General features: G+C 34.6%; 1 protein-coding gene across 17 annotated transcripts in view; it reads left to right on the top strand.

The window, feature by feature from the left end:
- The window catches only part of pan (transcription factor pangolin), a 217,614-nt gene that overhangs the window by 96,540 nt on the left and 101,604 nt on the right, over nt 1-19,470 (top strand). For all 17 annotated transcript variants that reach the window (XM_036362149.2, XM_070112584.1, XM_070112583.1 and 14 more), the window contains 2 exons: nt 17,788-17,869; nt 18,398-18,481. In XM_036362149.2, the coding sequence (XP_036218042.2) occupies nt 17,788-17,869; nt 18,398-18,481 (166 nt within the window). The remainder of the gene's footprint in view (nt 1-17,787; nt 17,870-18,397; nt 18,482-19,470) is intronic.

The following is a 19,470-nucleotide window of genomic DNA, read 5'->3' as shown; positions in this document are numbered from 1 at the left end:
TGACTGTCTGTCCGTCCGTCCGTCCGTCTGTGCAAGCTGTAACTTGAGTAAAAATTGAGATATTTTTATGAAACTTGGTACACATATTTCTTGGTACCGTAAGACGGTTGGTATTGCAGATGGGCGTAATCGGACCACTGCCACGCCCATAAAACGCCATTAATCAAAAACAAATAAAATGCTATAACTAAGCTCCACAACAAGATACAAGACTCTTATTTAGTACGCAGGATCACATTAGGGAGGGGCATCTGCTGTTAAAATTTGTTTTTTAAAGTGGGCGTGGTCCCGACCCCTAATAAGTTTAATGTGCATATCTCCTATACCATTGAATCTATAATAACAAAATTCACAAATATTTTTGCATCTCTATCGACGGTGTGAAAATGGGTGAAATCGGGTGAAGACCCCGCCCACTAACCGAGTTGAAATCCGATTGACTGTCTGTCCGTGCAAACGATAACTTGAGTAATAAATGAGATATCTTGATGGTATTTGGTACACATATTTCTTGGCACCTAAGGAAGTTTGGTATTCTAGATGGGCGTAATCGGACTATTGCCACTCCCATAAAATGCTATTAATATAGAACTTATAAAGTACCATAACTAGGCTTCTTAATAAGATACTAATTGTTTGGTACAACGAAATGCATAAGGGTGACGCATCTATGGTTAAAAAAAATGTTGAAATAGGAGGCGTGGTCTCGTCCTCTAATAAGTTTAATGTACATACATATGTATATCCTAATCCATTCATGCTATAATAACCAAATTTACTCAGGGTAAATATTTTCGGCATCCCTTACTTATTTACTCTGTGTGAATGAAATGGGTGAATTCGGATTATAACGGGTACGAGAGGGCTTTATAGGAACCGGTGTCACATTTGTCTATATTTAGGAGAAAACCCATGTCTCAGGACCTACTCGACCTATTTAATCCAAATACATTAGGTAATATTATTCTGACATTCTGATATGTCTTCTCTAAGGATGGGTTTAATAACATTTTCACTAACGGGAAGTTAAAAATTTTATTCATTCACGTTTTTGTCGAACAATGAATGTTGAATACTTTTGCAACATTAACATAAAGATATACCAACACCTGACTTCCCCGGCTTTGATTCTTAGAAGTTGCAAGAGTATAAAATGTTGGGTTACACCGAACTTGTTTTTGTTATTTTAAGTCCATGGACCCATGGACACGGCCTCCCCCACGTTCGGTCAAATCAAAAATACGAATCCGATTCGACTAAAAAATTTTAGGTAAATATATAGTCGAAAATCGTTATATCGGGTATAATTCGGCTAGGGGAATGTCCGGACCTATAGAACCAACATGGTATTACTCAAGTGTACTCGAAAATATGTTTATGTTTTCAATCAAAAAAAAGCATTGTTATGAAAATAACTCGCACACGGACCGACATATTTAGCATAAAGTTTAACGGAAATCAGTATACTTATACAAGTATAGTATATGGAAGGTGGTGCCCTGATTTCACACATATGCAGCTCTAAACTATTGTACATATAATATTAATATTATTAGTTCACCTAATTTTGCTAAGATCTCTTAAATATTGATCTATGTATACGGAATAAAGCCAACCAGAAGTTTGAAATCTTTAAAGTAGGTACATATATTATTTTACCTATTCTTGGGTTCACGACATACTAGGTGCGCTACCAAGTTCTCGCTTTTTTTTTTGCCGTCTTTGAAGCAACGAAACCAATCACGGCACGTTGTTTCAATTGGGGCAGCACCTCCGTAAACTTTCTCGAGTTCCCGATGTGCATCAGCCGCCGATTTCTTTGACTGAAAGAAGAAAATCAACACTTCCCGCAAATGACGATTATTTAGCAAAAAATCGGACATATTTGCACAATTAATAGTATATGGCACATTAACAAAGTCATTAATGTGGAAACGCAGTTTCTTTTTCAAATGCCTAAATTAAGTTTATCACGTTTTGGATATATCGATCACCACTAATTGCTGAAGCCATCTATTGACAAACAGAGGGAACTTGGTTGCGCACCTGATATTACAAGTATTATCAGAAAAGGGTGCTCTCTAATTTTTATTATGATATAAAGTCAATCGGAAGTTTGAAAATTCTTATAGTAGGTATAAGGGAGCTAGAAGAAGTATTGACCCAATTATATTCATCCAGGCACACGGACACAATGTTAGCAGAAAGAATTGCAAAAATAAATTGCACAGATTGATCGATATTTTCAATAATTAGTTAGCCATTAGCACTGGGATCTTCATGCTTGGTATCTGAGAGCTTGAAAAACTGCGCTGCGATGTAAATTTTTAAACGTAAGATGGCTTATCTTCAGGGTACTATTTATACAAAGTTTTAACTCGATTTCTTTATTGGTGCTTGATTTGTATAGAGTAAAGTGAAAGAACTATATGGTAATTAAAATTGTGGTATATGGGAAGTAAGCGTTATAGTTTGATTTTGCGGGTCAAACTATGACATTAAAATATCAGGGTTATGTTTTGCACGAAATTTTATTGAAATTCGTGGAGTAGTTAGATAGTTAGTGGCACGATTTCTCCTAAATGGGGACGGTGCCCATTTGCCGATTTTGACTCCGACTCCTATTAGGCTCCTCCGTAATGAGTCATCGCAGTTAGAAAGACTTGTTCTCAGCAATATCGGTTGACTCAACTTTAGTGGATTGTAATATATGTAAGTCCATTAAACTTATTAGGGGGTGGGGCCACGCCAAAATATCAAACAATCGATGTTACTCCAACCTTCTGTACCCTGTATCAAATTTCATTTTTGTTTTTAAATTTTTGGCTGAGTAATAATAATCCCTTGTTTTTTGGGCGAGAAAATGGTCTGTTTTTGCCCATCTTCAGTACTAATCTCCCTAGTTTCATTGCGATATCTCAATTTTTCTTCAAGTTATCACTTGCACGGTCGCACGGACAGATGGATTGGCAAACACTCACTCGAAATTTAATTTGTTTCCTCATCGGAATCATTCATATATACACACTATATCTGTCTCGATTAGCTTTAGGTGCTTCAAACAATGTGAGATACAGATTTCTTACACCGTATATTGGAAAAATTAAGTATTTATCTTTGCTAAAACTCTGCTTTTGTGTGCAGGCGAAGGATAGCTGAAAACTTTTTCAATCAAATCGCTTTTTTCCGTTCCCGTTTTTGGGTTGTGGAATTCATCTTTAAACTTATAATTAATGTTTAATTAGCGAAAAATGCCAGTTTGAAAATTATGTATAAAACGAGAACACAACAAATACATAAAGCATAAGAATGGGTAATCCGGATAAACAGCAAGGCATCCCTATCACTGTCCGTTGACATAATTTTAAATAATGTGAATATACATACATATACATACATCCAAATATACATACACTTCTTATGTTTATCGTGTTGACGACAACAATGACATAGAAAAGGCAAAACCTTTCATTGGTACAACAGGGATGATCGAAGTGAGGGCTAAGCGTTGTCTTTTCTTGTTTACAAAAAAAAAAAGTAAAGTGAAAAACTCAAAACCATAAAGGATGCATTTGTGCCGCATTTTGTTATTGGTTGGAAATACCTCGGTGTGTTGGTTGCGCGCACAAATACCCTTTTTCCCTATTAAAGCGGATTACAAACAAACAATTGTGACATAATAGAGAGCATGGCAATATAAACGTCTAATTGCTGAACTATTAGTTTAGCAATCTGAACAATCAACATCCCTTTCCAGCAAAACCAAAAGTACTTACACTTAAATGTCGGTTCACACACGAGGACTTTTGTTGCCACAACTCAAAAGGCGAGGGGCGACAAGAAAAGTTGAATGTCTTGTGTTCTTGCTCGTAATGGTTGGCTTTCCTTTTCATCTTAAAACTCTTTCCATATTTACATTATGTTCAGAAATTTAAATTCCATCCTTTATTTCATTTTCAAAATGATTGATACAAATATTTGTCAATGGTAAAAGGACTAAATTTTCAAAATGTGTACCGAAAATTGATTTCTGGCTTTGTGACTTATTTATAGACATGGCGAAAGTTAAACCAATGGGGAACTGTAGCATTCTGAAGACTTTTCTACTGAAACAGGACCATTTCTCCATTAAACTTCCTTCTTCTTCTTCTCTTTCCGAAAACGTTTTTTTTTTCACCAGCACCACCGCAAAGTTTATCGTTGCCATCTAAATCGTGCATTGTTCTGAGAAATGCTTCGAGTGATTGTCGATGTTTAATATTTTCGCGGAATTTGGCATTTTACTCAAAATTTTAATAATTATTATTAATGTTTTTTTATTTCTGAACACGTTAAATTTGTTTATTTATGAATTGTTTTGACTTTTAACATAATTGCAATATAAACTATACGATTTTTAAAGTTAGTTCAAACTGGGCACGGGACATTTTTCTAAAATCGGTTTTGTAGTTTCGGAGTTTACCCCGGACGAACCATGTGACATAATATAATCGAAATCTTTAAAAAATGGTGAATAAGGATAAAAATTAAATAACGGAAAATATTTTTATGTTAATATGAATTATATGAAAGGTAATGCTGAAAATTGCACTCATGTTAACGAAATGGGCAACAAACTAAAGAGATGTGTGCGATAATGAGCAGCAAAAGTTTTCACGTCTGAACTCAGACTAAATCACCACCGCCCTTAGTTCCATACTATGTAGATGATAGGATTTTATTACAGTTACACACACACATATCGCGCATAAAACCATTCATGCTGTATTGTGTGTGTGCCCGTACCCATATGGGCTTAAGCCGCATCCACGCATGCATACGCACTTACGCCATCATCACATGGTTTCATTATGCCACATGTACACGAAATACGCGCGTGCGAGTCATCCAAATTGTGACATCTTAAAAATCCATTTCGCAAGCGACTAAGAGAGTTTATATTGCATTTTGTAACCTACTGTGAAACGCAGCATGCAGACATAAAAAGATACGCTGAACTTGAAAATACACAAATACAAATATTTCTTTCGGTTGTACCGAATACCCTTCACAAATACAAAAGTTTCCTTGGAAGAACTTAATTTTGATCGGTTAGTTTGAATGGCAGCGGTATGCTATAGTGGTCCGATCTGAACAATTTCATAATTTCAGATTGCCTTAGGCAATAACCCATGTTGAATTTCGTGAAGATACCTCGCGAAATGAAAAAGCTGTCCATACGGTATGGCAGCTATATGCTATATTATTCCAATATCGGCGGTTCCGACAAATGAACCGCTTCTTGGCATGATAATGAATTCTTTTAAGTTTGTCATATTTCTATGGAAACAAAATAATTGATTCGGTAACGTTAAATTTAAAGAACATAGTTTTTTTTTTATTCTATTACTATTGAGCAACAAATACATTGGAAAATTCGTATAAGTAATCTGAATTCCTTGTTCGTTGTTTAAATTATTTTTCCAAATACTGCGAAAAGCAATGCTACTTTCACCATACGATTTGGTCGTGTTTAAACCTTTGCTAGAAACACAATAAATTCAACAAATCGAAAGTCTCACGAGCGATTACAGCGCTAATTGGGCACGCATTGCGAAAAGGTGCTTTTCAACGGTTTTTGTAACTTCACACGTATACACAGTTATTTATATGTCTGATTGTGTACATGTTTGCTCTTTTACACAATTTATTTAGAGTACCCATAGTAGAAATATTACAGTATACTGCATGAAAATTGTTTTGAGCTTATAGTCACGTGTCTTTTTTGCCATCGGCATAATTGCAATAAAGCATAACCACAAGTTTCGACCACAGCTTCCCAGTCTTACGCACAATGAGGCATATTCTTTGCTGAATTCATTATTGATATTGGTAAATGCAAAGAAAACATTCGTACGTTTTTTGTCTTTAATTAAAACACGGCTTTTCAAGTGCATTAAGTACTCGATAAGTCAAAAGTGGAATAAGTACTCAACGGTTTCACTTCCGCTAGTTTCAGAAATGTAAATGTAGAAAATCAATTCAGAACCACATAGTAACTTCACTTTTTCATCAGCTGCAACGAACTGGAACCAAATTACAACTCTTGTGTCTTAAAAGACATTACCGATGACGACATTAGGTAAAGTAAAAAGTTCGTTCGGTTTTTTATTGATTTTTCAAAAGATGATAACTTTGTGTACACTTGTCCGATTTAAGTCAAATAGGCGCCGTTTTGTTCGTAAACTTGTTGCCAACGAGATGCCAACTTCATTATACCCCTCTCGTAGAAGACTGCGTCCTTATTGCCAAAAAACTCGGAGAGCCAATTTTCACAGGCCTCTCTTGAGGCCAACTTCTCACCATTAAGCGCGTTCGCCATGGACAGGAAAAGATGGTAATCACTTGGTGCCAGGTCCGGACTATAAGGTGTGTGCATTAGAACCTCCCATCCGAGCTCCAGGAGCTTCTGGCGAGGCACCAAAGACGTGTGTGGCCTGGCGTTGTCCTGATGGAACACAATTCGGCCTCTGTTGATCAAAGATGGCCTCTTCTGGATGAGTGCTGCCTTCAAGCGGTCCAGTTGTTGGCAGTAGAGGGCCAAATTGAGCGTTTGGCCATAGGGGGGCAGCTCGCAGTAGATGATTCCTTGCCCATCCCACCAAACACACAGCAAAACCTTCCTGGCCGTCAGTCCGGTCTTGGCCACCATCTGGGCCGCTTCCCCGAGCTTTGACCACGACCGTTTGCGCTCGATGTTGTCATAAGTGACCCATTTTTCATCGCCAATCACAATCCGCTTCAGAAACGGGTCGATTTTGTTGCGATTCTGCAGCGATTTGCAGATGGAAATTCGGTTCATCATGTTTTTTGCGTTAGTTCGTGTGACACCCAAACATCGAGCTTTTTTTTCAATCCAAGGTTATGCAAATGGTTCCAAACGGTTTTCTGGCTTATCTTTAGTTCCTCAGCAATTAAATAAGTGCTCACGTGACGGTCTGTTTCCACTATTTCCATGATTTTATCGCAATTTTTGACGACAGGCCTCCCGACGCGTAGTGCATTTTTGACATCGAAATTACCGGAACGGAACCTAGCAAATCACTTTTGTGCTACACATTCGTTTTCAGTATCGGGCCCATAAACTAAATTAATGTTTTCAGCCGCTTTGGCTGCTTTTTCGCTTTGATCGAAGAAAAATTGTAAAATATAGCGAATTTTCTCTTTCTTGGTGTCCATCTTTGACGAGCGCTCACAAAGAACTGAGTAAATCAATCGAAAAACTGTCAAAGACAAACTTTTAGCGCGAAAAAACACGTTTTCAGCGCCGTATAGTATGACATGATGCGACAAGTAACATTAGTACTATGGACAATAACGCCATCTCTTAGATAAAAACCGAACGAACTTTTTATTTGACCTAATATATATGTACATAAGGCGAAGATTCGACTAATCTACATTTTTCACACAAATGAGCATGTTGTAGAGTCATTCATGGACTGAAAAGTCTTTGAGCTGACAGAGAGATCGTGCCAAAACAAAAAACTCTGTCCTTGTCTTAGAATATTAACCTTACCTATGTGCAATGTTCTCAAAATATTACAAGTTGTTTCAAAGGGACACTACTCCCGCTGCTTAGAAACTTCTGTGTTCAAGGGTAAAGTACTACTTTGCTGAATTTCGACGTGACACAATTTAGGTACCTGCTCAGGAAGGTCACAAAAGACAGTAGCGCCCGTAAAAATCTAGAAATTTTGTTGCGCGGGTTGGGTTATAAATTCAAATCGAGTAAGTTAGTTATCATAATTGTCATATCAAAAGAACGTTTACAAAAGAAAAACTTTTGATTAGTTGTAGGAATTATGTTATAAATTTGCCCCTTACCCAACTTATTCGTTCAATTATGATCAGTGATTATTTCATCTCTCTCAGACTTCAACTGAAATAAAACTCCTCAAAACGGAAACAAACGTCTACTTTAAAGGTTTTCATAATATCCAATAGTTATCGAAATGTTGGAGGACCGTATCATCAAATGCATTCGAGTCTTTGTTTTTCAGCAGATGTAAAACATATATTGGGTGTATTAAAAAGAAGGCCATTATTTTTCCAATAGGTGGCGTTATTTATCTGTATCTCGCATTGTATAAGTCCGATCGGGTTCGGCTGGATGGTTAGAGAGATGATATTTCACAAAAAAAAATTTCTGACAGTTTTGTGATTTGTTGATTCGGTTTTGTTTAAGCGCGCGTCAAAGACGGACACCAGATAAAATAGCTATAGTTTACAGTTTTTCTTCGATAAGGGCGAAAACACAAGCCAGGTGGCTGAAAATGTAATTAGCGTTTATGGTCGTGATACTGTAACGCCAATGGGCGTTGCAAAATTTGTGGCTACCCTGTTCAGGGTATAAATATCTGTGATGTGCTTGACATGTAAGTACACACATATGTATGTTCAGGACAAAGATTTACCATAAGTTCTATTACTATTTGAATATATTGTAAAAATAAAAATTAAGCTTTTTATTACTTTGCTGTTTTAATATTTTTATAGTCTTGCAACATGTTGCTACAGAGTATAATAGTTTTGTTCACTTAACGGTTGTTTGTATAACCTAAAACTAATCGTGTTAGATATAGGATTATATATATATATAAATTATCAGAATGAAGAGACGAGTTGATATCCGGGTGACTGTCTATGCGTCTGTCCGTCCCTCCGTCCGTCTGTGCAAGCTGTAACTTGAGTTAAAATTGAGATATCTTTGTGAAACTTGGTGCATATGTTTCTTGGTACTTTAAGACAGTTGGTATTGCAAATGCCACACTCACAAAGCGCCATGAATCAAAATCAAATAAATTGCCATAACTAAGCTAAACAATAAGATACAAGACTGTTATTTGGTATACAGGATCACATTAAAGAGGGGAATCCCTAATAGGTTTAATGTACATATCTCATAAACTTCTAAAGCTATAATAACAAAATTCACTGAGAACAAATTTTTTTAGCACCTCAGTGTGAAAATGGGTGAAATCGGGTGACAACTGCCCACTCCGCATAAAACGGTACTGTTAAAAACTACTAAAAGCGCAATCAATCAAGCACTAAACACGCCAAATACATTAAATTTTATCTCTGTGATGGTATGAGATGACTTTATAGGAACCGCGTTCAAAATTAGACAGTGGGGGTGACACCGCCCACTTTTAGGTAAAAACCCATATCTTGGGATCTGCTTAACCAATTTCAAGCAAATTCAATGCATAACATTATTTTCATTTTAAATTCCATCTGATTCTTCCACTTTCCACTATGCAAATCAAGCAACAATGTTTGTATCGGGGTAAAACTTTGCATCAATAATGCGTTTAAAGTATGCCACCTTGTGACCAAAAATTGTCTAAATCGAACCAACACTGTTTAAACCCTAGGTATTGAATATGGTGACCCCAGTGCCTATAGTTGACTTTTAACCGAAAATATAGGAAATGAGTAAGATATATAATTAAAATTCATATAATAAAATAAATAAATGAAACTCTCGATAATAGTATGTTTTCGTGTCAAAAATGAGTTGAATCGGATCAATACTTCCTTTAATATACAATTTTGCCGACACCTGACGTAATTAGCCTTGCAAGTTGCGAGAGTATAAAATGTTCGGTTACACCCGAACTTAGAACTTCCTTACTTTTTTAAATAATAGTTGTTTTAAAAATCGACATTTTCTTTACACGTTCAGGTCATTGGGCGATAGCAGTACTTATGATCTCAATGGGTATTAGTGATGATGCCTTCTTAACAGTTGTTAGTATGTGTGGGTTTCGGTACGAACTTTGCTGACCATACCTTCTAGCTTTCAGCATAATTTATAATCGGCGGAATTAAAGTCTAGCATTTCCACCACTGCCGGAATATTTTAACGTATATTGATTTATCTTTTAAGTTGCTTTGGTTTTGTGCAGTTCTCTTGAAAGGAGCAGTGTTCTCCGTGAAAGAGGGCTTTTGTCACGTAATTCAAGATATCTCGTTGGTATGTTTTCTTTCCATTTTTTTGCGTAAAAATGCAATGAAATGTAACCGATGTTGGGTAATAACCTCTCCGAACCGTGGACACTGTTTTATCGATATATTTTTGCGATGTATTACCGCAATAGTTTCATCAAAGAAAACGAGCGCATCTCGAATTATTGGTAGATTTTTGTGATGATTTGCATGTTACGATATGTAGCTTTAATTTCATATTACTTATTCGTCTGGCTTATTATGGTTATAATTGGTGTAGTTATTTATACGATATTATGGTTATAATTGGTGTAGTTATTTATACGATATTAAATTTTTGCATGTGAAAGCTTCCGACAAATCATCAAAATCAACAAAACCACTAATACACATAACATATGTGCACACATAATCGAACACAAGCCAGCAGTGAGGTTAACGAGCCGTGCTCTCTTGACTTCTCTCACCCCTTAAATATTTTAACAACAGTGTGGGCATCTAAGCGAAAATTATAAAATAATAATTTGACATGACACGATTATTAAAAGTCTGACTATACACACGCTATATAAGTGTTCGAACAACCCTTCGCAAATGTTGCATGAAGAATGTAATAATGAAACCATAATCAGACACACATACTTGTATATAGAAGTAGTACTGATCGATTGGGCCGCCTCTGTTTTGAATTTTATTTGCCGGCTTGTGTTACGGATTACTACACGCAATTATGAGTAAATACTACGATCGGTACATGCTCGCAAAGGGATTACTATAATTATTGCATAAGAATTAAATATAAGCAGGTAAATAATGGCTAATTTCTATGTAATAAAATTTATGAATGTAATAGTAATGTGAAATTATTTTACGTGTTGACAAAAATTTATATTAGAGATTTTGCAACGGAGTTCAAAATTGATTATTCTTATAAACATATACTATAGGTCATAGACTTTCTTAGTTTCGTTACTAAATTTTCTTAACCATCCTAGACATTTATATTAAAACAAAAAAGTAGCGTTAACTTCGGTTGCACCAAAGCTACAAGTATAATAAAAAGGTTCCATACAATTTCTTCGGAGATTGTACCGTTGTCTTGGACAATAATCCATGCCAAATTTCGTGAAGATATCTCGTCAAATAAAACAGTTGTTTATCAAGGACATGCTTTTCATCGTTCAGTTTATATGGCAGCTATATGGCCATAGTCGACCGATATCGCCGGTTCATCAGATGCATGTGATATAAAATCAAACAATGAGAAAAGAGTCAACCAAAAAATCCGAAATCATTATATTAGGGATATGGGGCTTAGAACAAGGGCTAGACCAATTTCTTCCATATTGAGCGCTAAACTGTTACACATATATATTAGCAAAATGTTGTTTATATACAATAAAGTAAAAAATTCAAATTGAATTTCAAATTGTGGCCAATAGATATACAAACAAAAATATTACGCTCCAAATTCGATTGAAATTGGTCGGATCGTTCCTGAGGTATGGGAACATAGAATTGTCTAACAGTTAAACTTAATGCAAGCGCACTTTGAGTAGTTTTCAACAAAACCGTTATATGAGGGGAAGGTTTGCTTGTTATAGCTGTAGTGGCTTGTGAGATATGTATATCAGACCACTTTTTAAATATTTCTAAACCAAAATGCCAATCCATACTTCGATTTACTGTACCAAATTCCAGTCTTATATCTTAATTTGTAGCTTGAATATAGCAGGGAGTGGCGGTGGTCCGATGTGGTCTGCGATACAAACCTCCACAGATGAATCAGATATCTCAATTTTTACTAAAGTTATCGCTTGCACAGACAAACGGAATGAAGGACCGGCAGACATCCGGAATTCAACTCGTCATCTTGGTCATTTATTCATTATATATGTATATATAATTCTATATCTATATCGGTTGGCTTTAGTTGTCAACCTTAGGTGAACATCAGGCAACATGTTGCGAGAGTATAAAAAGAGAATATTGTATATGCATGTACTTGCTTTTTGTTTTGCTTCTGAGCAATATACAGCAATACAGATTACATATACATTGGAAATATTCTGCTTACGTATTTGTTAGTCTTGAAGACAAGTTAGTTTATAAGGAAAAGTTTTGAGATATATCTCCGCGATTTTACCTTTCTAACATAGTCTGTGTCCTTAGCTTCACATAAGTATTGTATCGTTCTTTCATACGAAACCACAAATTTCTCTAAAATTTTGGCGAGGCATGTTAATTATCAAACTCAGATCCATGTAAATAAATATTCTAGTATAGCAAGAAAAACTTCAATGCCTGTTATTTGATGTTAACCATCCCTTTAAAGAATGCGCTGTTAGACCTTACATGTATTTGGTTATTTACAATACCACCACTTCAATTTACTGGTTGCCACTGCAACCCACTTCAATTCAATCTACTCCACTCAGATTGCGGTCGGTCGCACTAATTGAATAACACAATGCTGTTTTATTCACTGAAACTTTAGGGGAAGTTGCATACAGTTTGTTAGTTTACTAGCCACATCGTAAATTAATAAGAGCAAATATATTGTGTCAAAAGCGGCCCTAAAAGGTTTTTGGTAGAATATAAGACATTTTCCTGCATTATGAAAAACACAGAATCTTTCATGGATAGTTTTCATCAATAATAATAAAGTAATAATATGAATAAATTAATTTCAAAAACTGAAAAAAATGCAGGTTACTTCTGTTGTCCCGAGGCTAGAATACCCTTAGCTAATAAAGAAGTTTCCATACAATAATGTGATTTTGATCGTTCAATTTGTATGCGAGCTATATGCTATAGTCTTCGGTTATAGTATTGTTGCCTTAAAAAATAATCCATGCCAAATTTCGTGAAGATATCTTTTGAAATAAAATAGTTTTTCACATAAGGACATGATTTTGGTTGTTAAATATTCTATCGTGGTCCAACATATGAGCAGCTTCTTGGGGAGGAAAGAACGTGTGCAAAATTTTAGATCGATGTTTACAATATACAACAAAAACTCATATATGGTATAAAAACAGCTTCCTGATTGAAAAACATTTACGAAATGAAAACTTTTAATATTATTTTCGCTTTACTACTTTTCTTCTCCTATCCTAAGATCGTAACAGAGTGAAATTTGATGACCGCAAATATACTTGTAGATTTATATCAAATTGATACAATAAAGTCTCAAGATATCTGACAACTAAAAACGAGTTGATACAAAATATATTTACGGCTAAACTATTTGTTGGTGGTAAGTATTAGTTAGTTAGTTGAGTTCGGCTCAATTCCATTTTACAAAGATGTATACGATGTCTAGACGCTAACGATAAATATCTCTAAAATTATGGATATCGGCCACATGGCAATTAGTGTCGGTTTAGAGTGTTTTTAAAGTTCTCTTTTGTAATGCACCAGTAGGCCCACTCGAGTTTTAATGATCGCAATAAAATAAGTTGGAGTATACATATAAACCTGCTCTAAAACATCTCACTGCTCAATGGACCATATATTTTATATAATATGCAGTTAAGTTCGGGGCACTCTTTGATTTACGTGCGGTGATATTTGAATGGATGCATCGATACTCGCAATTTTTTGCAAGGTTTATATACAAGAGTACAAACATACATACATATATTTGTATACAGCTGAATATGAAATTTACTGAAAAGGTATAACTGATGCCCATGACCATGCAGCACAGTTATACAAGCCTATCAAGCCAACGCTTTTTGAGGGGTTGAAAATTAAACAACTAGAGTAAAAGAAATCGTGGGAATGCAAAATTAAAAACTCGAAAAGAACGAAATAAAAAAGTAAAAGGAAAAGTTCAAAAAAATAATAATAATAATAACACTAAGCCTAGACAACAAAAGAGTGCCATATATTATATTTTAACAATTAAAACACAAACCATAATTTTCCAAAAGTACATTACAACATGGTAGGTAAGCTATAATAGCCTAAATCAGGATGATACTGACTCTTTTTCTGAAGCACTGGGCGAATATATTGGTTTTCATGATTAATTTTATGGTAACCTATTTTAGAATACTTTTAATATGAAATGTTTAAGAGTTGTCCTAGATCTGAAACTTTTTGAAGCTCTCAATTACTTCAGAACAAAGATTTCGTCTTACTTCCTAGAATATTTATACTCGGTGGAGTTTATTAACATACAAAAGTTTTTAATTCTAAACCAATTTATCGACTTATCGGGATAGATATAGAATTATATATCAATATGATCTGGATCAGGAGATGAGTTGAGGTTCGGGTGACTGTCTGTTCGTCCACGCCACAACAAAGTTGGTGATGTAGGTGGGCGGAATCGGACCATTGCCACGCCCACAAATAGTCATTAACTAAAGATCTTTAAATTGCCCTTTAAATACATAACTGTAATTTAAAACAGCTAATCGTATTATGGAGGAGCATCTGTGGTTTACAAGATATTAAAAACTCGATGTGGCCCCGTCTCCCATTAAGTTTAGTCAACATACGTATCTCACAAATCACCAAAGCTAAATACACCAAACCTTCCCAGAACAAATCTTTGTGCCTCATCCTCCGTCAGTGTGAAAATGGGTGAAATCAGATAATAACCGCGCCTACTCCCATACAACGGTTATGTTGAAAACTACGATAGTGCGATAAATCACTGAATAAATGCCGCCACAAGCATTAAAGTTCTCAACAAAGATGGTAGGAAAGTGTGTCATAGGAGCAGGTGTAATTAATAACGTGCGTAGCTCCGCCCATATTTAGATGAAGTCCTATATCTTATTAACTACTTGACCAATTATAACCAAACTTGACTACCAGGCCTACTTCCTACAAAACAGAATTTTAAGTTCCAACCGATTCTTTCACTTTACAGTACCCCTACAAATCAAACATCAATGAAATTATCGGAATAAAACTTTGCAAAAAATAGTGTCCTAAAAAATTGTCGAAATCGGTCCATAACTTTTTAAGGACCGAGACATCAAACATATGCATATGTATGCCAAAAATGAGTAAAATCGGATCAATATTTCCCTAAGCCGCATATACCTAATAAGAATATTTTCGATCTTCTTGTTGGCTTTATCTGCATCTATCCGTGAATATGTGAGATATGTTAATGAAATTCAGAAATAATGTTTTCTCATAACAGTCTATCCTCTTGCCTAAAATAGATGAAATCAGGGCAATACCAACCCTAGCCCTCATATAGCCAAGATAATTTTGAAACATTCGCTTGACTTTTACCTTAAATGGTATATTGGTAAATCTGTGAGATATCTAATGAAATTCAGAGAGCATCTATTTCTGATAATGATACGTCGTAGTAACAAACTGGATAAAAACGGGTCAAAATATTCCCTCGCCCCCATATACATTATAAGAAAATTGATACAAATTATATAAGAATTTCCAACTTCCAGTTGGCTTTATACCGTAATGACCGATATATGTCCATATGTAGGATATCTTAGCAAAATTGAACGTATAGTGTTGGATATACTATAGTTTAAGGCCGAAATATGCGATATTAATTCACGAATTACCACAGCTCCAATATACTACATAACATATAATAATTTCCATAGTCCAGCAGAGGTTATGCCCAATATGTCAGCCAGTGTGTGAACTACACAGGTCACCTAAAAAAAAAATTCGTTTTGCGAATGGGTTTTACTTAATAATTCTGGTTATATAAGCAAAGAGCGATTACAAATCGAAAATCTTTACTTTGTAAGCAATTATAGTGACGTAACCATTTTTTGATTTTCGTGCACATATAACATAATGTCGAAAGAGAGGGAAAAGCCGGAGCATAGTATTGCTTGCATCGTTTTGCTATATTTGAGGCGATTTTTTTAAAACCAGAGAAAAAAGTATGATATAAGTAAACATTTAAAGATTTGCGAAACATATGAAGATTACTTCAATCTACCTGTTAAAAATAAGGACAAAAAATGGGCTCCACATGTGGCATATAACTCTTGCAGATATATTCCGGATGGTGAGTTGACTGTTATTTTTGCATTGTTAATCTACTCAAGAGTAAAAGTTCAGAGAAAACATTTTATGCTGATCTGCCATCGACATACACTCCAATACCATAGATAAAAAAAAATCATGTACCTGTGTTGGAAAATCAACTACTCTCTCAGAACAGCCATCCACCACGGGGTTTATCTGTATCCATACATTCCGAGGTCGTTCTTTGATCTGGACAAAAATTACACGTTTCATCAACTCTGAAGATTTCAATGATTTAATCAGATACTTAATAGTTACCATCTTCCCACCGAAAATTGGAAGTGATTAGATTACATTTAACCTATTCACTAATCTAGACTGCCCTCATTTTCGTTGGAGATTTATAAAACAGCTAGTTTTGAATAAATTAGCCGATCGAAGCTGTGGTGTTTTGCCACAACTCTATTAGATTGGCTTCGGCTACCTCACTCCACATTATTCATTTATTTTTATATTGTCTTAATTTTTAACTTTTTATTATATATGTTGGTTTAATTTTTTTCACTTTGACAGCTTGTAGTGTCCAAATCAGCTGTGATAATGGGATAAATTTCCCTACTGGCAACAGATGCCGCTAAATCAGTGCCATACAGGGAGATTTCTAGTAGATTAGGTCCAAATCTCCTCGTGGTTAAAACAATGGAATTTACTGAATTCTGATGTTCTAAAATCGCATCAAAAAAAACGGCATGCAACATATTCTTGTTTCTTCATTAAGGAAGATGGATATATGGAATATGGATGGAACATATTAAATTGGGTATTAAACGATTTGTAAAGGCTTTCAGAGGTTTTCAGAGGCGAAAAGAAAAGCTGAAATCTCCTCAGAAAGAATTTGGATTGTGATATTTTTCCGAAGTTACTTAGCAGTGAGGAGCAAAGGGTCTGGAACAGTTTTAAGGCAGCATGGTTTCCTAGGAAGTGCTGATCACTGACGTGATTAAAAATTTCTTCATCATCGGTTGTAGAATGTTCCTAAAGATGCACATGTTACATTCTCATTTAGGAAAATTCGAAGATAATATGGAAGCTTATATGGAAGAACAAGGAGTACGCTTCCATCAAAATAAAATGGAATATGAAAGACGTTACTAAGGCCAGTATACTGAAAGCATGATCGGGTTTTATATTCGTGGGTCAATAAGAGAAACTCCTACGGAACATGACAGGAAAAGTAAAACTGTTAATTTTTAAACATTTGAAGTCTATTTTAAGCATTAACCCTAAATGGATGATCGGTATTTTTTAATAAATTATTTATACGCAAAATTTTTATGTAATTTTATTGAATTGAGTTTTTCCCTTTTTTTTATACATAAAATCAAATTCAGAACCATTTTTTATTCTTATATTTATTTTGAGGTATAATATCAAAAACATATAAAAAATATAATATTTTGACTTTTCATCTGACTTCAAAGCGTTTATGTCCGTCAATATGTGTATTTCAATGAAATTAAGTGGATAACTAGTCTCAAAATAATGTGGTTTAGCGCTTAATTATGCAAAATCTTTTATATAAAGTTTTACGACATCTGAAAGTAGCATATATCCTCGCCATTGACCCTTGAAAATTGCGAGGGTATAAACTGTTCGGTTAAATCCGAACTTGACCCTACTCATGTGTAGTATAAAGTTTTGCCAACACCTAATTTCTGCAAAATGCGACAATATATAATGTTGGTTGCACCCGAAATTTTTCCTTACTTTTTTATTTTTCACATATTTGACTTATTTTTGTCTTTTTATTTCTAGGTTTAACGAGGCCGGCTATATATTCATTTCCTTCAAGCCAGTACGCATACCCAATGCTTGGACCTGATATGACACCGTCGTGGTAAGCGTTTTAGGATTTTAGCCCTTCCTTACCTGTTTAATCTTAATTTTAGTTGCTGATAAAGTCAGTATATAATTTATGAGCCACTTGCCAAATTAAAGTTCTGAGTCGAGTCTGCATAGTGAATTATATTAAGCTTCTTCAAATTAACTGCTTCATCGCATCCATATGAAAATATCGATTGTGCATTTTAATAAAAATAGTTTTTTTCAGATGCGGCTTTACCGTTTTGTTTTTGTTTATCGTCAGTAGAGTATTTATTTACTTCCGGAACTAAATTTTTATAAAGTTTGCGTGTTTAACTCAAACTTTGATCGAGCCCTGCCTGTTTATTTAAATTTAATTATTATGTAAAAATATGAAAGCTTTATTGTGAGCTTTATATTGAGTTAAAATTTAAAGTGCGTTTGATTTAAGGTTTTATTCTGGTGGACAAGTATAATAATCATTTAAAATTAAATATATATTTTATATATGTACCTATATTTGTATCCAAGTACACAATTTTTATTATTGCATCTTTTTTAGGCATACACCATCTGTATATTCTGCAGCATCTAGTTTTAGAAGTCCTTACCCGTCATCATTACCTATCAACCCAACGTTATCAAGGTAATTTCTCTCCCATGTAAAGTTTTCTGTTGAGCTATTAATCTTCATTTATATAAATGAGTTTACCATATTTGCCATGGGTATGACCAATTTAAAGCTTTTTCACAACAAAATTAGATACAAAAGCAATGTAAAACCAAGCGATAACACTCTAAAGCTAAACATATTATTATATAAACATATGTTATTATATAAACTAATTTTATAGATGCATATCCTATATACATGCATAAGTCGTTAAAATAAATTGAATAGAATAGAATCAGTTAGTTAACACTGGTCTACAGTGGTCAACAGTATATTTGCAAGGTTTGTTCAAAAAGTATCACGAATTTTGTATTTCTTAAAGGTTTATTTATTCAACCTTAGATATAATACACTTATGTCAGCGTTTTTTTTTTAATCTTCAAAGTACTTAAAAAAGTAGTTTTTGTGATCGTGTTCAGCTAATCCTTCGATGCAGTTTTTATCTCCTCAATCTTAGCATTGCGTCGTACTTTCATATGACACTTAAGTTTTGGGAACATAAACAGTCACAGGATGCCAGGTCTGGAAAATACGGTGGTTGCGGCACCATTAATGTGTTATTTTTGGCCAAATACGAGGTTTGTTGAAAAATTATCGCGAATTTTGAATTTTCGCACGCTACGTGTATCGCATCTTCACCGATATCTGCTTACCTAATTGCATAAGCTCTATACATCTAGGGGTGATTACTTTGAAGAGGACAAATAAGATATTCATGAATAAATAAACACTTTCTTTGAAATACAAATTCGCGATACTTTTTGAACTTATGTATTTAAGCTCACAATTCATGAAACTATCAATAGTTTTGTAAGGTTTTCTCTTGTTTATTTTTACATCTTTATTTTCATTTTACATTACAAAAAACAGAAAAAATAAAATAAAATAAAAGATATATTTATAATGCCTTCAGCTGTTGGCACATCTTTATTTTAAAAATGTTGCGAAAGAATTCAACATTC

This window comes from Bactrocera oleae, chromosome X (assembly GCF_042242935.1).
Source record: "Bactrocera oleae isolate idBacOlea1 chromosome X, idBacOlea1, whole genome shotgun sequence".
In the NCBI taxonomy this organism is placed as follows: Eukaryota; Metazoa; Arthropoda; class Insecta; order Diptera; family Tephritidae; genus Bactrocera; species Bactrocera oleae.
The sequence above is the reverse complement of the archived record's forward strand: the minus strand, read 5'-3'. Positions and strand labels throughout refer to the sequence as shown.